At 34.2% G+C, this 24,285-nt stretch overlaps 2 protein-coding genes across 2 annotated transcripts; both read left to right on the forward strand.

Annotated features, from left to right (window-relative positions):
• Window positions 1-6,914: 6,914 nt before the first annotated feature.
• LOC132790768 (angiopoietin-related protein 7-like) lies at window positions 6,915-8,972 on the forward strand. The gene is made up of 3 exons (XM_060799457.1): window positions 6,915-7,017; window positions 7,087-8,276; window positions 8,338-8,972. The coding sequence occupies exons 1-3, from the start codon at window positions 6,937-6,939 to the stop codon at window positions 8,426-8,428; spliced, it is 1,362 nt and encodes a 453-aa protein (XP_060655440.1). The 5' UTR covers window positions 6,915-6,936; the 3' UTR covers window positions 8,429-8,972.
• A 5,688-nt stretch (window positions 8,973-14,660) lies between these two features.
• On the forward strand, window positions 14,661-16,407 carry LOC132791661 (fibrinogen-like protein 1). Its single transcript, XM_060800680.1, has 3 exons — window positions 14,661-14,740; window positions 14,810-15,999; window positions 16,062-16,407. Exons 2-3 carry the CDS (start codon window positions 14,831-14,833, stop codon window positions 16,150-16,152), a joined length of 1,260 nt encoding a protein of 419 aa, XP_060656663.1. The 5' UTR covers window positions 14,661-14,740; window positions 14,810-14,830; the 3' UTR covers window positions 16,153-16,407.
• Window positions 16,408-24,285: the final 7,878 nt, after the last annotated feature.

Here is a 24,285-nt window from a genome sequence, read left to right on the forward strand (position 1 = left end):
TTTTCCACTTTCCATAAATTGCATGCAAATTGTACAAACTATTTACAAACTTGCGGTTGCTGCACCAAAAATAACAACACACAAAAAAAAAACATTGAATATTTAATATGAAATTTTATAATAGTGATAAAAAATGCTGTTGAGCGAAACAACAGCAAATGGAAAAGAGGTGAACACAATTTATATTCGTGCATTTGTCGGCACTTTTGAAAATGATTTTTACAGCCAAAACAATATTTCATTTATTTACATGGCCATGTTGACCTCCCCTCTCTCCCTCAGACACTCTCCCTATCACTTCTTGTTTTTCCCTACTTGGGAGGCACTTGCTTTATATTATGCATTAACCTGCCGCTCAGCTGTCACCTGCCTCCTTCCCTTCTCTCTTTCCCTTCCGCCTCAGGCATTGGCACGTGTCAAAAACTTTATTTGCACAGCAGCTGTCCCCCGTCTCTCTTTGCCTCCAATAAGCGCCCCTTTTTTTTCATAGGGTGATGGATGGCAAGCAGAGGGACGAGGAGCAGAGGTTCAGCGTGGTCGCTGGAGCGCCTCATTGGCCGCCATATTTGACGCCAGTTGAGCATGAAAATGCCATTTAACAATGGCGAGTGGCCCGAAAAAAACACACATTCACAAATAAATTACAACAAAAAAGACAAGCAAAGCGAAAAATTAAACCAACAGCAACAACAACAACAACAAGAGCGATGGAGACACCAGCAATAATAAAACAAAAAAAAAAGAAATGTGTGTGTTGGAAAATGTTTAAAACAATGCAAGAGAGCGTAACAAGCGGCAGCCTCTGATAGCGCAACAACAATAACAATAAAAATGTCAAAAAAAGCAACGACGCTTAAATCAAATTAATGTGAAACTGACTCGCACTTTGTTTTTCCGCATTTTTCTCTTTTTTCTGTTTGTTGAATTCGTATTTCAGTTCAGTTCATTTCGAATTTGAACATGTTCTTAAATTAAATTCCACATTACAGTTTGCAATTGCATCGATAAAAACAAAACTAACAAAAAAACCCTTGTTTTTTATTTTGCCTATTACATTTTTGGTTCAGTATAATTTTTAATTTCATTTAATTACTTTTTCATTTGAGTTATCTAAAACGTTTGTTAATTATGCTGCCTCAAAGTATGCTATGAATTTTTATCAGTGAAAGGTGCTTCCTAATTCCTTTCTCTAAAATGTAAATTAATTATAATTTAAAAATTGTTAATGGTACTGAAAAATACATTTAATAAAGTCTTTCATTCTCGTTTCTTCTTCTTTATGAAAAGACTTAATTGACTTATTTACTTTAAATTTTTTTGTTTTTTAATAATGTCTTTAGCTGAAAATTTTTTGCTTATTCCTTATAAAAGAATTTTATGGTCAATTGATTAATTAATTTAATATTATTTGAGCAACGAATATATCTAAATAAAAATTATACTCAAATATATAATATTATATAACTTTTAATATAGATTTTTAAAATTCTTTTTAAAAATATTTTAAAGGTAATTTATTTATTTATGTATTTAATATTTTAGTTTTTGAAATTAGAAATTTTAGTTGTCACATTTTTTGTTTATTATTTTTAAAAAGATTTTCTATACAATTGATTTATTTATTTAATTTGTTATTTGTTTTAGATCCTTTAATAAATATTATTTCAGACTTAATTAAGTTTTTAGTTGTCACATTTCTTCAATGAAAACATTTTCTAGTCAATTCATTTTTTCAGGATTGTGATATATCAAAATAAATAAAGTCAAATATTAAATATTATATCAAACACATGTATGAACTCCATTTTGTTTGCTCTGTTTTTCTAGCATCACTTTATCTTCATCTGCAAAAAATTTGCTTTGGTGAATTGCTCACGAAATTGCTTTTGAGAATATTTATGGCATTCGGTTGTCTTGCCGTTTGCTGCCGCTTTTCTTTGTCGCATAAATTTCCATTTAACATTGTTTTTTAATGCATTGCCTATGCCATAACTTATTATTCGTTCATAATGTGTTTGGAATGCATTTATAATTTCCTTCGGTGTGTGTGTGTGTTTCTCTCTGTGAAATTGATGATCCGACACTTTAAAATTTGATAGGCTTGTGATAGGCTACAAATGCTTTTAAGCAGTAATTATGCTGATTAATGGTTATAAATGAGCTTTTAATATGCTGCCATTTAAGTCAGTATTTCGCAACGAAAGTTTTTCCTTTTTAAATTCGCTTGCAAAGTCAAATCAAAATAATTTTAAATTGTTAATCAAATGGACGCAGACCGCAACAAAAACAAAAACTTGCTGAAATTGCAATAAAGCTTGTGCAATTTTAATAAACTAACAGGTTCACTCTCCTCCCTCCTCCCCTCTCTCTATTACCCTCGTGTAACGCGACTAATTCTGTAAACAGATGGCGACCAATATTTTATAAATAATTAGTAAACATTTTTGCGCAACGTTGGTCATAGTCAGAAAGTTCTGCCTCGATAGAAGGACGTTGCCACTGACGGGAGTTTTTCTCTCTATTTTCCAGCCACAATATCCTGGCAACAGTCTCGCTCGACAGTTTGCCATATAATTTTAATACTTTATAATTGCATTATTCCGTCAGCGGAGGAGGAGGAGGGGAAAAGTGAGCTAACTCGATGCAAAAACAGTTTTTAGATATTGGTCAGAAAATAATTTTTTGGAGTTTGGGTTGCGAAATTCAATCAAGTGCTGATTAGTCTCGTCTCGTCTCTCTTGTCTCGTTTTATTTCGAGATATTTGATATCACGTTAAAAAGCAGTGAATACAATATCTAACTTTCTGTCAGTTTGGGTTTTCATTCATGTGAACTCTGACAGCGCCTAATTTAATTAGTGCAATTGTGAAATTGTAAAATTGCATTTAATTTTGCAGTCATGCTTTATCACTTGGAATGCATCATTACATAATTGTGCAATTATATAATATTAATTTAATCAAAAAGGTGTGAAAATAAGTTCTATTCTACAATTCACAATGCACAAATTAAATTCTTTTGTTTTTGTTTTTCGTCAATTTTCATTTTTGATTGCCTTAAAGTCACATTTAAATGCTTTTAGTTTTACTAGTTTCGAATTCAATTTGAAACTAATTTTATTGTTTATTGATTACTTCCCAAAACTTTTACACTTGATAACTTTCTATGACCGGAACTAAAATTTCACAAAATTTGTTATCTACATTTTGATTAGATTATTGAAACTTTACGTAAGTTTGAGTAAGATTAGAATAAATGCAGCTTAAAGCTTAAAAAGGTAAACAAAATAATTAACTTTAAGTGCATTCAAAACTATAGGAATTTAGCTTTTAATTTGTTTGTGTTCAGAATTTTATGTACTTCAAAGTCAACTTTATTTTAGTTATTTATTTAGTGTTTTTATTCTCTTATGAAATTGTATGTAGTTTAACCTAAAGTTTATTTTATTTACTTATTCTTTGTGCTATGAAATGTTATGTACTTTAAGTTAAACATTATTTAGTTTTATTTAGTTATTTTGCCTCTATTTTCTTAATCTTTTATAAATTCAATTATCGTCTTAAGTTCATTCAACAGTTATTAGTTAACTATTCTTACTTTAAACTTTCATTAAAATTGCATCTTTTGCTTGACTTTATTATATTATATTTTGTTTATTTATATTTATTTTCTGTTATGATTTTTTTGTCCCTTAACTTCGATTTTAACTTTATTTTATTGAGTTATTGTACTTTTTTCATTATTTATTTTCATTTCATTATTTCCATTAAAATAACATCTTTATATATTTTATTTAGTTATGTTTATCTTCTGATATGAATTTTTTGCTCTTCAAGTTCAACGTTATTTTATTTCGTTACTTTATCCGCACTTCTTTCAATTCATTAATGCTTTAACTATCGTTTTAAGTTCCTTCAACTGTTATTAGTAAAGTTTTCTTACTTTAAAGTTCCATTGAAGTCGCTGTTTTTTGGCCGTCTCTACTTCATTTCGTTTTAAACCTCAAAAAATTCAATTTAAACTTTTGTCGCATTCTAAAGCCTTTCTCAATGGCAAATCTATCAGCATTTAATCAACGTTGTCCGCTGCTTGCTTGCCAAAATAAGCACAGTCGCAGGACGGGGTAAAAGTTGGAGCCAAAAGCAAGTTGGAACCTGGAGCCTGGAGCCTGGAACCTCAAACCCCCTGAAAGTATTGCTTGGTATTGGTAGCATCCCGAATTCAGATCCCAGAGGTGCAGTTTAGTGAGCGAGCGCTCGCGTTTCCGTTTGAGCGCCATAATAAATTTGCCAGCGACTTTTTGCCCGTTTGCCAGTTTTGCGACAACTTGGAATTGAAGAAGGAGGAAGAAGGAGTTTTGCAACTGGAAGAAGCATCACAGCTAGAGGAGACCAATGCCTCATCTTGGCAGTTTTTCTTTGTGCCGCATCCCACAGCGATGCTGTGGCGTCGCTTTGTTACGCTTGATTTACGTGAACATGAACGAATGGACAGCAGAAGGGGCAAGTAGGAGGAGACAGGCAAAGAACACCCGGAGACATTTTAAATGTGGCGCAAAAGAACGATTACAGGTTGTCCCGTTGCAAGCGCCGCAAAAAAAAAAACCGCAGACAACAAATGGTGATGCGGTGTGAGGATGAGCAGAAAGTGAGGAGGGAGACTGCAGCCACAGGGGAGAGGAAGAGACGCAGGCAGTGAGGTGTAACCATTGCCAATTCAAGCGAAAAGTTGGCGCACTTTTCCATTTCCGAGCAGGGACCAAGCCAAGACGTGCTGCTAGTTTGTGGCATCATGGCTCTGGACGCGGCAACTCAATTGGCAGCCATTTGCGGAGAGTGGGAAGAGAGAGAGAGGGAGAAGCGACTAGTTCCTGCTACGTGGGCTGCTGCAAAATATCAGCAAAAATGTCAGGAAATTACAGGAAAATGAAATAAATGAAGATGGATACGCAATTTGAATAGCGTTGAATTGGTTCAGCGCCGTTGACAGTGTCACGCAAAAGATGCCAAGCCACGACAGAGAGTTGATAATGGCCCTAAGAAAGTACACACTTTCCCTCTCTCTCTCTCTCTCTCTCTCTCTCTCTCTCTCTCTCTCTCTCTCTCGGAGAAAGGCTCAACGTTAACTGCGGAATGGAAAAGTGCTGATGAAATTCATAAAGGATAATTTCGATTGAATGAAATGAGCTCGTTAAAGGGAAGCGAGGGCTGAATTTTTGATGGCTGCCAAACTGACCGGACGGAAAGGGAAATGTTGATGAATTTTCAGTTCACTACACAGAGCGAAAAAAATTACTATATTGAAACAATCTTGATTTACAATTTTTTTGATCTTAAAAAGAACAATCTTAAAATAATGTTTTTGGGTTGTAACAATCTTAAGTCAAGATTTTTGCTAAATTTTTGCTATAAGTTTAAAAATATTTTATTTTTAGATTAAAATCTTTATTCGTTTTTATTCTAGTTTAAAAAGTAGGATGCAAATATTGATTTAAGATCTTAAAAAAAACAGAATTTCGTTCCTGTTTCCTAAAATGATGTACATAGTTCCCTTTCTTTCAAATTAGAACCTAATTTTTTAGAATAAAATTAGACAACGCGAAAAAAAGCACTTCATTTATACCCGCTACCCATAGGGTAGAAGGGTATTATAACTTTGTGCCGGCAGGAAATGTATGTAACAGGTAGAAGGAGGCATCTTCGACCCTACAAAGTATATATATTCTTGATCAGCGTCAACAGCCGAGACGATCTAGCCATGTCCGTCTGTCCGTATGAAACACTGGATCCCAGAGACTATAAGAGATAAAGCAATACTATCTATAGAGCAAATCAAGTTAGTTTCAAATTTTTACCACGCCCACTTCCGCTCCCGCAAATCAATTAAATCGACTAGTCGAAGCTCAATTCGAAAATAGAATAATTTTGTCACACCATCTTCAGCTGAACAGACTTTGGGCTTCTTTTGATGATGATACCCCACTGTAAAAACCTAATGCCCAAAAATCCAATGTCAATGTCATATTGATTTGACATTATGACATACATTTAATGAATTAGCAACATATAGAACGTTCATGTATATACATACATACACATATGTTAAAATCATAAAAAGTGAAAACTCTCTTGCCAGACTTAAAAGACACTTCACCCTGCAGAATAAAGTTTGATAGTAAGGAGTTGGAAGTCCATATTGAGTAATGATTGCAAAGTCAGGTTGTTTTTTTTCTGATTTGCATTACTCGTTTAATTTTAAGATTGCATTTGCACATATTAAATATAAATTTAACTTAGGTACAGTTAAGTGTTTTATTACATTGAGTAAAGTTCATTAACCCCAAACAAAAAGTAAATTGTTTGTTGTGTTTTATATAATATGAATTAAAACATATAAAATACGCATGAGTGTGTCGCCTCATCAATTGGTACGTATCTCCGCATTGCGGAGATAAGCCATAGAATCTCTCTCACTGATTAAAACAGTGACGTAAATGAGAGACAGAGAGAGAGAGCAGATCATGATATGTTAGGTCTATGTGAGATCATTAATATCTTGGTTATTTGATCCTGACTTCAAGATTATGTCCCTGTGATACATACATATGTATATATAATACATTGCAATTTTACACTACAGAGTTTTCTAATTTTAAGTATAATCAAAATTCGAATAAATAAATTACTCAAAAACTGTCACCACTTCTAATTTCATTAACAAGAATTCTCTCTCAGACATGCTTCACAAAGTTGACATTGTCTCGACATTGACACAATTTGCTATCATTTCCGCTACGAACTTTTGAGCTGAACCCACATCCGTTGATAACGTGCTAATTCCAAAATCATACAGCACTCAGAACTATATTCTTCGTTGATTTAAATTAAACTTTTAGTTTCAAATTCATCGTTTTCGCGAGCAGTCGGAATATCTAAAATGTGCAAAATAAAACACAACTCAGTTTTTTCCTTTATAATACTTCACATATTCTTGGTGGCCACATCTGCCTTCGAAGAGGTAAAAACAATTACATAAAGCAGTGTAATACAGTGCGTGCTAAGAATATTTGAATTTTCTTCTTATCAGACATGCGAATTCGACCGAAAAATGGAAGAGCAATGCCTAAATCAGACCTATAAAACTGTGAAACCGTTGCTAGATTATTTTCGACAGGTTAGAAATGAGTTAGAAGACAAAGAAATTAAAGAAAATATGTTAAATGAATTAAATTGGGATCTTATGGAAAAGTATCATGAAATTGTGAAAATTCATGAAAAATTCATAAAGGAGACAGCTCTATTAGATGAGTATAAAAACAAAGTACTTAAAGGGGAAAACGATTTGCAATCGTGTCAAAATAAAAATGAGAAATTGGAATCTGAGATTAATTCACAACAAAATATTATTGTGAAATTAAAAGGAGAATTAGCTGTTAAATCCACCAACTTAGAAAATTGCCAACTTCAATTTCAAAATCTTAATTCTAGTTTAATTGAAAAAGATAAAAATATAAAGAGATTAAGTGGGAATATTCAAAATATAACAGAACATCAAAAAACAATTGAATTGGAAGTAAATGAGAAGAAAACTTTGTTAATAAAGCAAGATGAAGTTATTAAGTTCTGTCAGTCTGAAATTGATACATTAAATCGGTCATCAGAGAATATCAGAGAAGAGCGGAAAAAAATTCAGTTGGAATTAAAAGAAAGTGAGACTAAGCTAATAGATAAAGTGAAAGAAAATCAGTTATGTCAATCTGAACTTGATAAGTTAAGTCCCACAACGTGCATCCCTTTTAGAGATTCAGATGTTCATCAACTCAATGTTTCTGGCGTAGGTTTCTTCGATGTTTTATGCAATAGTCAGATAGCTGGACCTGGATGGATTGTAATACAACAACGAGTTGGGGGAAATGAGAGTTTCAATAGGGATTGGGCAACGTATCGCAAAGGTTTCGGTTCTTATAAGAGTGATTTCTTCCTGGGACTCGAGAAAATGCATCGTATCACGAGCTTGCAGCGATTCGAACTTTATATACATTTGGTTGCTGTGAATGGAAGTGTCTTCTACGCTGGTTATGACGACTTCAAAATATCTGATGAAGACCATGGATACGCACTGAATTTGGGTAAATTCAGCGAAACTATCATTATAGATTCGATGAGATACAGCGAAAACATGAAATTCTCAACATTCGATCGCGATAACGATTTTGGCAGTGGCAATTGTGCAGCTGATTTTGAAAGTGGCTGGTGGTACAACGCTTGTCAGCATGGGTAAGCATTACAATTTTTCCCTTTTGATGAAATATACGAAATTATTCGTTTTTTTATGCAGTAACTTAAATCAACCAGATATGATTTACCCATTGTTTTACATGAAAGAAGCTAAGATGCTAATTCGTCCCAAAGAAGCGATGAAGAAGTGATATACTGAAGTTATAATTGGTGCACTATGAATTTGGTTTTTGAGTAATATACGTTTAAGTATTTAAAGTAAAGTAGGTTAATTTGTAATCGAGCATTCTCGACTAATAGGTTGATGATTATTCGTAAAAAAAATAAAAAGAGAGAGAGAGAGATAGAGGGAGTAGTGAGGGTGTATGGTAAGTCCATGCTGTACTTGGTCCATTGATGCTGCCTTCGATGAAAGTGATGTAAGTTCTGCTTAGTTCTCCTCTCGAATAATACAGGCAAATAATACAGGAAGTGAAGTACTAAGTGAATAATACAGGATAAAGGCAATCTGCTATTTCGAGATGAAAGATAGATTTCTAATCATCCTGAATATATTCTTTCAACGAAGCCATTGAAGTTATCTCTAAATTAGAGAGAGAAATAAGCATTTGCAAAAATGAAGACGATGTTCATCAGCAGAGGAAAGAGTACTGATCACTGATCCGTTAAAAGTGATCATTTAGTGTTTAAATGCTTTTTTGAAAGTCCATCGAATTGAGAGATATTTAGATTGAAGGAGGCTCATCAAATTCGTGTATCTAATAATAATAATAATCTAATAATAATACTATTAAATGTTTTATTTAATGTACTTATAAAATTATGCAACCAATGCTCGACTATTTTCAACAAATAAAAAATGAGGTCGAGCAAAACAAATTAAGGGAAAAACAGATCATTAAATTCTAGAAAAGTATAATAAAACTTTAAAATTTTATAAAGAATTCATGAAAAAGGCAATTTAATTGGATAATGATATTTGAAAACAAGTAAGAAAGCTACAGTCGAGTGTGCTCGACTGTGAAATACCCGCTACCCATTTTGAATAAAAGCAAAATATTACGGTAATAATCTCAAAATATTAAAAATAAATATGCATGTATTTTCGATCGGGATTTGAACTCGAGCTCCACCGACCGGGTGGTTAAAAAAAAAAAAGTTTGTACTTCGAGCTGGTTCGAACCCGGGCACCACAACATGCGCGGCTTGCACTCTACCACCTGAGCTATCGCATTGCTTAAGAACCCCTATGCATACAGATGCTAATATAGATGAGCATGTATATACGTATACGCATAAATACAATACATACATAGCAGGCGGTTTTGCTCATACAAAATATTTCTTTAATAAAATCCACAATTTTGATTTATAATTGTTGTAAATACGATAAAAAAAAAAAAAAAAATTTTTTTTGTTCCCCGAGCGGGCTCGAACCCGAGTCCCTCGACTACCGCAACAGTAATATGCTTGCACTCTACCAATGGAGCTATCGCAGTGCCTCTTGCATACAGATACAAATATAGAGGCGAGCATGTATACGTATACGCATACATACAACACATCCATAGAAAGCGTTTTTGCCCATACAAAACTATTTCTTTAATAACTTCTACAATTTTTATCTGATCGCAACCAAATTTTCAGCAATCATAAATGCTATAGTTATTATTATATATACCAAAATTCGCAATTCTAGCTTTACAATTACGCTTGTTATTCGATTTTTGATTTGAGGGGGCGGAAGTGGGCGTGGCAAAAATTTGAAACAAACTTGATCTGCGTGCAAACATAACAAATGCTGTCGAAAAAAAATTATAGCTCTATCTCTTATAGTCTCTGAGATCTAGGTGTTCATACGGACGGACGGACAGACACACAGACGGACAGACGGACAGACGGACATGGCTATATCGTCTCGGCTGTTGACGCTGATCAAGAATATATATACTTTATAGGGTCGGAGATGCCTCCTTCTACCTGTTACATACATTTCCTGCCGGCACAAAGTTATAATACCCTTCTACCCTATGGGTAGCGGGTATAAATATGCAACAAGGAAAATGCTCTGCAACTGTGTCAAGTTAAAGTTGATAAATTGCAATATAGGATTAAGTCACAAACAACAGATATTGACAGTTAAAAGGATAATATATGTAATAGATAAATCCAATAATTTCATCGACTACGAGGTTCAATTAAAGAAACTAAATTCTTCACATAAAATTATTTCGAGATAAACAAAGATAAATATCGTGACACACGAAAGCTTAGGTGCAATTAGAGAAGTCTCAAATTCAGATACTACAAAAAGGTAGTGTTATTAGGTTATGTTCAGTAGAATTTGATAAGACATTCAATGAGACAGATCTCATTAGTATTATATTTAATCATGTTGCTCTACTTGCGGAGAACGTACTGGAGTTCATAAGATCAAAAATTGTGGACTTGGTTTCTTCGATGATCTACCCGATAGTCAGTGAGCTGGTGGAAATGAGAGTTTCAATAGGTATTGGGCAATGTATTGCTAAGAATTCGGTTACCCGGATAGCGATTTCTGTCTTGGATTAGATAAAATTTATCTCGAGCTTTACATTCATATCGTATTATCAGATAACTCAACAAAGTTTATTCGTTACGAAGAATACGATTATATCCGATGAATTCAACGGTTACGTATTGAGCTTTGCTTAAACATCGATCGGGACAATGACTTTTCTTCAGATAATAGCAGTTCAGCATATGTACATATATAATAAATTATTTATTTTTACATGATCTTTAAGAGTAACTTCAATGAAAGATTCCGGCCACGATCTCAATAAAGCTAAGATGCTTATTCGTCAAAAACTATAGTCGAACCAAAATTGATTTTTAAATTTTGTTTTGTGTTTTGAGTGTATGTATGTTACTAATTATTAAACTATTTGTTATTTAAAGTATAAAATCATTTTTAAAATAACTTATTAAATGTGATGAGTTGGTATTAAACGCGTTCGATACATTTTTAATTGCAGTAAAGTTGGAGACCTGTTCACGTTTGTTAAAGACAATTTGTTATTAAAATAGAAAATGTTCGAGATCACTTAGCTGATCTACCCATCGAAACACAATGTATATCATCATCTTCCGCCTCTCCCCGATTTAGATTTAGCAGAATTATAGATAGAAGCGGTGCTCAACAGCGGTTGCTAAGCTGCAGAGTAAGATCAGCGGAGAGAGCCAGCAAATATAATATTTTCGACTGCTCGTCACAAGTCTGACGTCATGCAGGCCGCTCTTTTCCTTATCAACTGAGCGTATATGTACAGCAGCGAAATTAAAAATTGCACCACTTTCCAAATGTTTATATAAAATGCGGATTAATAAGAAAACCCAACTTAACTTTAATTACATAAAAGAAAAATGTAAATAATAAAAACAATATATATTACAAAAACAAACATAATAATAAAAAAAAAAAAATTATAATTAGTTATATTTTTAGTTTCAGAGCTGTATTTAACATCAGTAGAAACCAAAGTCAAAGTTTACTCAGTAGTAATAGTAGTTAACACAATAGAATTTTGTTCTATATATATTTACATCTTATAACTTATATAAGAACAATACTCATATAGTTCGAATCTCAGAGAGTTAATTAAAAAAAGGAACATTGAGCATTAGCTAAGAATCAAATTTATATTATCAATAAATATCAATAATAATTAATACGAAAGGGAACAGAAGCTAAACAGAAAAGGAGTATGTATACTAGTAACAAAAGAATTTGCTATTAGTCAAGCGGAAGCAGTTGCTACTTCGTTAAAACGGAAGACGATGCTAGTTGTGGTGGTGTATAACAGAAGAAGTTGCTTCTAAGCTCAGACAAATGCACGCTTGGAGCCGAGTGCAAGCGAGTACGCGATAGTCAACTGCCAAAACAAGCGCTGGCTGATCGTGTCTATCCCATATGCATATGCAAAAACAAATCTCAACAACAACAACAGCTAACGTTAATGAAATGCATTTGTAGATTAAATAAAAGCACTTATGTATATATTTCCATAAGTATCTTTAGTTTATTGGAAAAAAATGAATGTAATGTAATGCAGAATAAACAAGTAAGAAAGCTACAGTCGAGTGTACTCGACTGTGAGATACCCGCTACCCATTTTGAATAAAAGAAATGTTTCTTTTATTGCGGTATTTTCTCAAAATATACCGAATATACTGCAAAAATACTAAAAATATACCAAATGGTATATGGTATTGGTATATCGACATAGTACCACATTCAAAATATACCATAGACGGCACAATATACCAGATTGTCAGCCAAAGCAACTAAGACCCCTAGTAAGTAGGCGTTTTTGCCCATACAAAAGTATTTCTTTAATAACTTCGACAATTTTTATCTGATCGGAACCAAATTTTCAGGCTTTCAGGCAGCTTGTTATTCGATTTTTTTGATTTGCGGGGGCGGAAGTGGGCGTGGCAAAAATTTGAAACAAACTTGATCTGCGTGCAAACATAACAAATGCTGTCGAAAAAAATTATAGCTCTATCTCTTATAGTCTCTGAGATCCAGTGTTTCATACGGACAGACGGACAGACGGACAGACACACAGACGGACAGACGGACATGGCTAGATCGTCTCGGCTGTTGACGCTGATCAAGAATATATATACTTTATAGGGTCGGAGATGCCTCCTTCTACCTGTTACATACATTTCCTGCCGGCACAAAGTTATAATACCCTTCTACCCTATGGGTAGCGGGTATAAAAATGAACAAGGTTGCCGAAATGTAACTGTGTTAATGACGAATCAAAATATATATTGAATAAATGTTGTGTGCTCAAAAATGTCTTTCTCTGTGCGTGGAGCATATTTCGCCGTCGAAAATTGTATTTTGTTTACTTTCAACATCTAAATAATTGGTGTAGGTCAGCGAATTATGATTTTGCTGAAGCGTTCTCCGAAAAAGACGTCATTCTGACAATTGTTGCTAAGCTGCTGGGCAGTTTAGAAGCAAAAGCCAGCAATGCGATGATAAGCAACTGAGAGTGAAGAGAGAAACACGTGCAGGCATGATGTATGAAAGACTTAGGAGTCATTATATATATGTATAATATTTACTGGATCGAAAAAGAACGATCTTGTCGAGATTGCACGACTACAAGATACTCAGTCCCCTGAACTTGAAAGTTTGTTGTATTAAATCTTAATTGGCAATATTAATAGTATTTATTATGTTCAAAATTGTTTTCAATTGTTTGCTAAAAAAAAATATATATATTGGCTTGGATTTTCCAAAATTCCAAGTACATTAAAACATCTTGTATGCAACAGAACAGAAAAGCCAACCTCAATAAAGGGTATTACTCTTTAAATAAGCACATATTTAATTACTTTTAGATGCAGCTTAATTCGAAAATAGAATAATTTTGTCACATTATCTTCAGCTGAACAGACTTTGAGCTTCTTTTGATAATGATACCCCACTCTAAAAACGTAATACCCAAAAATACAGCGTCCAATGTAAAAGTCATGTTGATCCGACATCATGACATACATTTAATGAATTAGCAACATATAGAACGATCAGTATATACATACATACATATATGTCAAAAGCACACAAAGTGAAAACAAACTTAAAAAACACTTCATCCTGTAGAGTAATGTTTGATAATAACGATTGCAAAGTCAGGTTGTTCTTTCTGTCAATTACATTTCTCAATTCAATACTCAATTTGCACATATTAAATATAAATTTAACTCAAGATCAGCCATTTTACTGCATTGAATGAAGTTGGGGTTAAACCAAACAAAAGTAATTTTTTTGTTGTTTTATATAATATAAATTAAAACAAATAAAATAAGCATGAGTGTGTCACCTCAACAATTGGAACGCGTCTGCGTCAGCATTGCGGAGATAAACCAGAGAATCACTCTCACTGATTGAAAGCGGTGACATAGATGAGAGACAGAGACAGACAAATGAGAGAGAGAAAGCTGATCATGATACGTTATCTCCATGTGACATCATTAATATCTTGGCTCATTGATCCTGACTTCAAAATAATATCCATGTGATACATACATATGTATATATAATATAATACATTGCAATTTTACACTACACAGTTTTCTTATTTTAAGTATATTCAAATTCCGAATAAATGAATTACTCAAATACTGTCGCCACTTCTAGTTGCATTATCAAGAAGCCGCTCTTAGACATGTGTCAGAAATTTGACATTGTCACAATTTGCTATCGCCTTCACTTCCGCTACGAACTTTTGGGCTGAACCCACATCCGTTGATCATGTGTTAATTCCAAAATCATGCAGCACTTAGAGCTATATTCTTCGTCAATTTAAACTAAGCTTTTAGTTTCAAATTCATCTTGTTTGCATGCAGTCGAAATATTCAAAATGTGCAAAATAAAAATCAACGCAACTGTTTTCTTAATAATACTTCAAATATTCTTGGTGGCAGCAGTTGCCCTTGAAGAGGTGAGAACAGTTATATAAAGCAGTGTAATACAGTGAGTGCCTAGAATGTTTACATTTTCTTCTTATCAGACATGCGTATTCGACCGAAAAATGGAAGAGCAATGCCTAAATCAGACCTATAAAACTGTGAAACCGTTGCTAGATTATTTTCGACAGGTTAGAAATGAGTTAGAAGACAACGAAATTAAAGAAAATATGTTAAATGAATTAAATTCGGATCTTATGGAAAAGTATCATGAAATTGTGAGGATTCATGAAAAATTCATGAAAGAGACAGCTCTATTAGATGACTATAAAAACAAAATTATTAAAGGTGAAAACGATTTGCAATTGAGTAAAAATAAAGTTGAAAAATTAGAATCTGATATTAATTCGCAACAAAATATTATTGTGAAATTAAAAGGAGAAATAGCTGTTAAATCCACAGACTTAGAAAATTGCCAACTTCAATTTCAAAATCTTAATTCTAGTTTAATTGAAAAAGATGAAAAAATTAAGAGATTTAGTGAGAATATTCAAAATAATACTAAACATCAGAAAACACTTGAGTTGAAATTAGAGAAGAGTAAATCTATATTAATAAAGAAAGATAAAGATATTCAGTTATACCAATTTGAAATTGATACATTAAATCGGACATCAGAGAATATCAGAGAACAGCAGAAAAAAATTCAATTGGAATTAAAAGAAAGTGAAATCAAGCTAATAGATAAAGTGAAAGAAAATCAGTTATGTCAATTTGAACTTGATAAGTTAAGTCCCACAACTTGCATCCCTTTTAGAGATTCAGATGTTCATCAACTCAATGTTTCTGGCGTAGGTTTCTTCGATGTTTTATGCAATAGTCAGATAGCTGGACCTGGATGGATTGTAATACAACAACGAGTTGGGGGAAATGAGAGTTTTAATAGGGATTGGGCAACGTACCGCAAAGGTTTCGGTTCTTATAAGAGTGATTTCTTCCTGGGACTCGAGAAAATGCATCGTATCACGAGCTTGCAGCGATTCGAACTTTATATACATTTGGTTGCTGTGAATGGAAGTGTCTTCTACGCTGGTTATGACGACTTCAAAATATCTGATGAAGACCATGGATACGCACTGAGTTTGGGTAAATTCAGCGAAACTATTATTAGAGATTCGATGAGATACAGCGAAAACATGAAATTCTCAACATTCGATCGCGACAACGATTTTAGCGGTGCCAATTGTGCAGCTGATTTTAAAAGTGGCTGGTGGTACAACAATTGTCAGCATGGGTAAGCATTACTATTTTTTTCCTTTTGATGGAATATACTAAATTATTCTTTTTTTTATTCAGTAACTTAAATCAACCAAATATGATTTACCCATTGTTTTACATGCAAGAAGCTAAGATGCTAATTCGTCCCAAAGATGCGATGAAGAAGTGATAAACTGAAAACAATATATATTACATAAACAAACATAAAAAAAAAATATAATTAGTTATATTTTTATACCCGCTATCCATAGGGTAGAAGGGTATTATAACTTTGTGCCGGCAGGAAATGTATGTAACAGGTAGAAAGATGCATCTCCGACCCTATAAAGAGTATAAATTCTTGATCAGAATCAACAACCAAGACGATCTAGCCATATCCGTCTGTCCGTCTGTCCGTATGAACACATAGTTCTCAGAGACTATAAGATATAGAGCTATATATTTTTTCGACAGCATTTGTTATGTGTGCACGCAGATCAAGTTTGTTTCTAATTTTTGCCACGCCCACTTCCGCCCCCACAAATCAATAAAATCGAATAACAAGCGTAATTTTCAAGCTACAGCTGAATTTTGGTGTATACAATAATAACTATAGTATTTATGATTTCTGAAAATTGGATTGCGATCAGATAAAAATTGTGAAAGTTATTAAAGAAATACTTTTGTATGGGCAAAACCGCCTACTTACTAGGGGTCTGAGTTTCTTTGGCCGACAATTTGGTATATTGTGCCGTCTATGGTATATTTTGAATGTGGTACTATATATAATACTATACTACTATACTATATATACTATATTTTTAGTATTTTTGCTTTTTGGCATAAAAAAAATACCGCAATATTTTGCTTTTATTCAAAATGAGTAGCGGGTAGGTATCTCGCAGTCGAGCACACTCGACTGCAACTTTCTTACTTGTTTTTCTTTGTCTATAAATTTAAGGTTGCTTGATCTTGATTTAAAATTTTGCCTTCTTTGTTCAATTTTAAGATTTTCTCATTCTTAAAGCAAGATGTTAATTTTGAATTTCAAAATTGAGCAATCTAGATTTGATGTATGTATTCAATCTTGATTTAACAATTAACCTTCTTCGTTCAATTTTGATATACAATCTTGTTTTAAGAATTTATTTGTTGATTTTAGCCGATGAATTTTCAGTGCACTGCAAATTTGTTTACGTTGAGAAAATCCCCCTCGATTTGCCTGCTACAAGGTGCCAAACTTTGAACCCATCGATCTCATCCCGCATTTGATTGTGAAATTTCACAACCTCTGGTAAATCGCAGTGCCGCAAAATCTCAGGCAAATTACACGAAATGCAAATCTCAGACAGTTTGTAGGCCAATTTTAGGCCCCCAAATTTACGAATATGTGAGCCAATTTGGCTTGGTAATTAGCATTCGAGCATTGATTAGGGAAATGGCCAACAGAAGGGCCAAAAGTGGGAGGGAGAAGGAGGACAAATAGTGGGCGCTGCCTTGGAGATGTTGCAATAAATTGGCACCCCGCTGATGAACAACAACAGCGACAGAAAGGAGGGAGAGAGCGAGAGAGAGAGAGGCGAATCCCATGGGGTTTGTTTGTGTGTCTGTCTGGGAGGCCAAAGGATAAGTCCGGGCTCTCTGTGTGTGTGCAGTCAATTGATTGTTCAGGCCAAGAATTGGTAATTAGACGTTAGCCATAATCGTTAGCCTTATGCGTAGCGTTGCGTTGCGCTGCTTCGTTGCGTGGGCAATTTCAATCTCAGCTTTTCCTCCTACTGGAATTATTAACGTGCTAAGCAGTTGAAGGATACTCGGAAAAAGCAGGACGCAACTCTTCCTCTTGCAATGCAGTTGCAATTCATTTTACTGCTTGCCTTTGCGCTGGCAATTAATTTCCATTGATCGCCCGGCTGTAAAACTTTTGCGAGTGCTGAAAAACTTTTGACCAACGGAGCGTATGATTAATAAACTATGCAAAAAGAGCTTAAGTGTTTAAGCAGCAATTAAATAATATTTAAAGTTTTGCCATTTGCGAATTACATGCGAAAACTTGTGTTTAGGCATTAGGTATTTGATTGCGCTTTTTTGGTCCATTTAATACTGTTATCTTCGTTGTGCAGTCTCTGCTTTAATAGTTTTTCTCCAGCTTGTGGAAAGGGTATTGAGACTTCGTTCGGTTTGTGGCTTAATTCGCTTGCTTGTCTTTGCCTTGTATTGTTCGGCGTGGGCTTAGAGCGGCTTATGGCTCGTGATGTTGATGCCAATGAACAATGCAAGAGTCTTTGACGCCTACAACGTTGTGCAATGTGGCGTATGAGCAATGCGGCTGCAATGCTGCATTGCTGAGGCCGGCACAAAATGCCAGCTAATTGATTTCAGATTTCTCCTAGCAAATGTTTTTTAAGCACTGTTAAGCTCCTTTTCACAGTCGGACAAGGACAAAAGCAGCAATACAACGATGCCTCGAGCAACAGCAGCAGCAGCAGCTGTCCGTGCTGTGTTTAAATCCCTCAACAAAACACTCATTGACAAGTAGCCAGATGCGAAGGAGGGAAGTTGCAGCTTTTCAAGTGGGCCAAGTAAATACAGTTTACTGCTTCTATCTCTCTCTCTCTCTCTCTCTCTCTCGCTCTGTCTCTGCTTTGTCTGCCTGTCTCTTGTGCTGCACAAATATTTTACTAATAATTTTGCAACTATTTCAATTGAATTATGAAATATGCGTGAGGAGGACCCAAAGCTTTTGTTCTTGATACTCTCTATGAGTGCATAGAATTGCACGCACAGAACTCAATTATGCATATAATCTGCAGTTGCCTTAGACCCAGGCACGCTCGGTTTTACACTGGGCTGCAAAGTTTGGGAATAACTTGGCAAAATTGGGTAGAAGAACAAATGCTTGTGCTTATGTCAATGTTGATCTTATTAGAACACATCCTTTGTTTCTCCACTCACTTTAAAAATTTATCTGTTTTCTTATTTTTTAGTTAACATTTAATTTAAGATCAAGCAGCCAAATTACTATATATTAATAGAGTGTTGGCTGCCATGATCTTCGACTCCATTTTGTTTTAAAGTTATCCTAATGAAATTTCGTCATCATCCACATTTCTACATTATTACTTTTATAAATTATACTTACACATTACAACTTGTTTTTTATAAACAGTAGAAAATAAGAAAGATTATCGGAGAAAATAAATTAAGCTGAATAATTTTACATCACCTAGATTTCAGAAGTGATAAACGCTGTATGTACAACATTGGATAGTTACAGCATTCTCGTCTTTTGATCAATTTTAATTATTCTTTTTTTTGTGTCACTTTATAATATTTTGAGTATTTTGTTTCTTTACTTTATTTTCTCATTCAAAATTGAAAATAAGTGAAGATATCTTAGGCTAAGTTTACTTTATTGTTTGTATGTTTAATTTGTTTAGTTTCTTTAAACATTTCTATCTATAAAGTGTGTTTACTATAATATTGCAGTGACTGAATAATACTACGAAGTTTATATATTTCATTTATTTATAAGTATTGTCATGAAATTGTTGGACTATATTTAAGTTTCAAAACTCTTCTGTTAACTACAACTTAAGAATTACAGTCCATAAATTAATATTATAGGAACTAATAGTTAAGCTTGATATAAAAATATTGTTGTTGTGTAACCCTGTAAGAGTAATCAATATTGTAAATGTAATTCTAAATGGTTCACTTAAGATGTAATTTATGAAAATAAAATTGTTATAAAACTCTGTAAGAACATTTAATATTCGAAATGTATTAATACTTTTTGTATGTAACATACAATTTAGTTAACAACTAGTTTTAGTTTTTATTATTTAGTTCACTCGTGTCAAATAATTTGTAACACAGTTTAACAACTGTAATACAAGTCGTGTGAATGAGACAGAGCGAGAGAGATAAAGAGAGAGAGAGATGAACAGACGTAAAGAGGGAATGAAAGAGAGAGAAAGCAGTAGATAGTAAGGCTGCAGACCGACAACGGAGTCTATAAATTAAATGCCACAACAGACCAAAAACAATGGCAAATTGTTGTTGTTGCAACTGTAGTTTACAGTTGTTGTTGTTGTTACTGTTGATGCTGCTGTTGTTGTTGTTGTTGTTACTGGTTGTCATTTGTCTGTGCGTGTTGTTGCGTAAGCGAGCGACAAGCGAGTGCCTTGTTTATTATGCGAGCACGATGAGCAGCGCAGCGCAGAGAGATGCTCGTAATATTGTTAACCAGTGCGTATGAGTGATATTTAATTATTATGACCTTACGCATATTTCAAGTAGACCACAGTTGGTTACAGTTACATTTATTGGCACGCCCCTCGCTTTCCTCCCCCCGCTCCATTCCAGCTAGTTGACCAGCTTGTTAACTTATTTAATTATGACAATCAAATGTGACCAAAAGAGAGACAGAGAGAGAGAGAGAGAGAGAAAGGAAGACAGTATAAGGAGCCATTTGGTATTTGCTAGTTGCCATTTGCTAACATAACTTTTTCGGTTTGTTTTCAATTAAAGTGCAAAACTCTTTGGGGGATTTGCTTCACCGAAACGTGAGACGATGAAGATGGCGTTGCAAGCGCAACACATGTTGCTGGCATATTGAATAAGTTTTGTGGGCGGCGCACACACACACACACAAATTGATAAGCCCAAAGCTTGAAATTGGCATTGATTTTGGCCAGTTGTCGCCGATAAACTTGCACAACTTTTGCCCAAAGGAGAGTTTCCGAGTGGAAGCAGCAGCTTGGCAAATTTCAACTTCAACTCTATAGCAAATGATTCAATTATTTGTGCTCTTCGCTTTAATGTGCTGCGATTAAAGGCGAATGGAAGTTATCTCAAATGCAAATCTATTGCCTGCCTTTCGAATTATTTATGGTTGTGTGAGTGCCCCCGATATGGGGGCGTTTATCATGGCATGTCATCAAAATTGCAACACCGAATATAATGTGTGTGTGGCTGCCTCATGTCTTTCCCACTCAATGGGCTGTCATTAAATTATGCATTTGCGCAATCACTTCCTAAAATATGCAAAGACTTTGGGGGGGAATGGGCGAAGAATATTTTCCACGTTGCGCGACGCTTCATTGTGATATGGCAAGCATCCGCGAATTCTCTGGCTCTACGCCGCAAAGTTTTGCAAAGAGCTTGCCACGCTTGATTTGCGTTCGTCCTGCCGCCGCTGTCGCTCACTCGCCGGAAGTTGATAAAGTGCATGGCGACAGGCGAAGGAAGGAATTCCGCCGCATGCTCAGCAACCCACGTCGCCATCTCTTCAACACCAGCATGTTCCCTTGTCGTGTCTTTATTAAAGTATTAAACTCACTCACACACACATGCTTGTGAAGCAGTTGAGCGCACGTAAATGCATTTAGACCACGCCTCCCTTCGATGCACACACACCTTCTCACACATCTTCTCACACTCACAGCGAGTGTCGTCTATTCCCTTGCCACATTGCAACAGATAAATTTCAGGCATTTGTTTTTGATTCACAATAGCAGTGCATCGGATTGCCATCACAGTCATATATCATCATTATCTTCACGCGAAGGGAGGAGCTCAGCTATGCTCAGTTTTAATTCTCTAATACCTTAGACGGTGTTGGGAATCTTAGCTGCGATGTAGAAGTTGTTAAACAATCAGGGTACCGTTCTTTAACTAAAATATTTATAGGCATTTTCTGGCTCTTTCATTATTCTGAATAAGTTACATATGCTTAATAATTATGAAAAAAAGTATTATGATAGTTATACAAAATAAAGTATTTGTATGAATTGCATTTACTATGTTCTTCGCAGTAATTTATTAGTTGTTCTATGAAATACTCTAAAGTATAACTAATAATTATAATAATTCTATTACGTATACTTAATAATATTGAATAAATTCATTAAGTATGCGACATATACATATTGCAAATGCGAAATTGAATAAATAAATGAGACTGATAATAAAAATACTTTCGGTCTACTCTTATGATTGCACTAACAAATTAATTGCACGGTATAAATTGAATAATTTTAAGAGGTATTCAAAAGAAGCAATAAATGCTTTTTACTGTAAAAATATTACTTTCATATCGAAAAGATTTAACCGGGACCATTGAAACTATTGCTTATTTATTTATAACTTTGAAAATTTTTCGTAGACTTAATATAAAATAAAGACCTAAAGACCAAACTAAAATTCGATATTCATTTTCATACAAAAGTTATCTTTATCTATTAACAATTTCACTAATTGGATAATTCCCCGTGATAATTTAAAGTACATTGAATAATAATTTTAAGACACGCATTTATCAGTTGTTCAATAAGTTACAAAAATAAATAATTGGGTTCATTAAGTTTAAAAAATAAATATTATAAAACGACTATAAAATTTATTTTTATACAAATATTATCGTTATATCTGAATTATTGTAGGTTAGTTGTTTCTTTAGATAATTAAAATTGTACGTAGTAATAATAATTTATATTATAGAGCATCTAAAATGAAACACACAAGCTAGCTGCTATGTATTTCTATTTTTATGGACTTGCGCTTGGTTTCACAGTTTTAATAGATATTTTTCGTTAGCTGGTGCCACATAAATCACACATACGCAACGTTGCACCGCGCACAGCGTTGACAGTTCATTAAATTTTCATCAATGGCTGCAGCAGTGCGTGCAGCAATTCGCTTACACTCTTTTTGTTTTTCTGTTTTTCATCTTTATTTTGTGTTTGCAATGGATTTGCTAAATTAATGCTGGATGCCAACAGATTGCGTTAATTATAGTCCATAAATCAGCGGGGCGATAAAAAGGGGACAATGGCAGCGAGAGAGAATCAGGATTAGATGTGTGTTTGTGCCATGAATTTATGTGGCAAGTGCAAAGCAAACAAATGCAACAAAGCAATAACAAACAAGAGCAAGACAAATACGCCGTGTCAACTGAGCGAGCGAGAGGTAAAAGATGAACGAGCTGCATGCCAAATATTATTCGGCATAACAGAGCAAAGCAAATATATGAACTCTACCTCTAGAGTTTCAGTGCCAGCAAATTAATAGTGACAAACTGTGCAAATAAATACGACCGCTTGCAAATATATGTGTATTGTAGATCGGACGCTTTAAGAACTTGAAACACTAAACTGAAGTGTTGCAAAAGTGGATCAATTGGTGGAGCATTAGGAATTTGCTTTGACTGCGTAGATTGTGTTTGAAGTGCTTTGACAGTTTAAGCATATAAAAGCCAATCAATGGCTGTTCAACCAGCAGCAACCAGCAGGCAAATACCAGCAACGAAGAGCAGCAGCACCATCAAATGCCAAATCCAAACAAAAATCAATCACAAAAAACTAACCCACAAACCACATGCAAAAAAGTGGACCAAACGAAGGCAACCCAACGCAACCAATCAAAGAAAGAACTTCTTCCAGCTTAATGCACTCGTAGCAAAAGGAAAGCAAAAATAAAAAAATGGAGCCAGCACTTGGTTCAATCAAAAGTAATACACATTACAGAGACATGTTTACCCTAGCAGCAGACTCCTTTGCCTCTCCAGCTCCTGTTCCTGCTTCGAATACTGAATGCGAGCGAGTATATCTTTGAAATTCAAAGTTATTTATATATGATGCGAAATTGAAATTGCTGTGAAAGGGAAGTGCAGCGTTTGTCACGCCACCGATTCATCATCGTCATCGCCATCGTCATTGCCATCTACAGCTCATCGTCATCATCATCATCAGCGACAGCATCAATAGCATCAGCATGAGCATCATTATCCACATTCGATTTAAATAGGAACTGTCAGCTGGTGATGAGCCAACTCGTGATTGGGTTGTCACATTTCGAGAATGCCATCTATAAGTGTACATCAGCAACAGGGAAACGGAAATATATCTACGTTTTTTTAAGATACATATAAATAAGTTTACTGTTGCTCAACATATTGTTGCTTTGTTAACAAGTGATTAATCAAAGCTGAAGGTTTAAAAAGTGGGAACTATAAATATTTCAACTATGGTTTAAGGTAGTTTTGAAGTTTTTATGATATTTATCTTCTTATTTAAAAGTGTTCCATTTTGTTGAATTGGATTGGGTTCTCTTTGCTTCCTTTTAAAGAACGGCTAACAATTCCATTATAATATTAAAAATTACAATATTTTGCTTAGAATTTTTCAACTTTTTCAAATTGCAATTAATCAAAAACTCACAGGAGAAAACTTCTAATTAAATTGATAAATTTGAAAACATTTGCATTTATTTCATTTTCAAAATTATATAATTTAACTGAATGAAATTAAGAATTTTACAA

The sequence above is a fragment of the Drosophila nasuta genome, chromosome 3, assembly GCF_023558535.2.
Source record: "Drosophila nasuta strain 15112-1781.00 chromosome 3, ASM2355853v1, whole genome shotgun sequence".
NCBI classification, from domain to species: domain Eukaryota; kingdom Metazoa; phylum Arthropoda; class Insecta; order Diptera; family Drosophilidae; genus Drosophila; species Drosophila nasuta.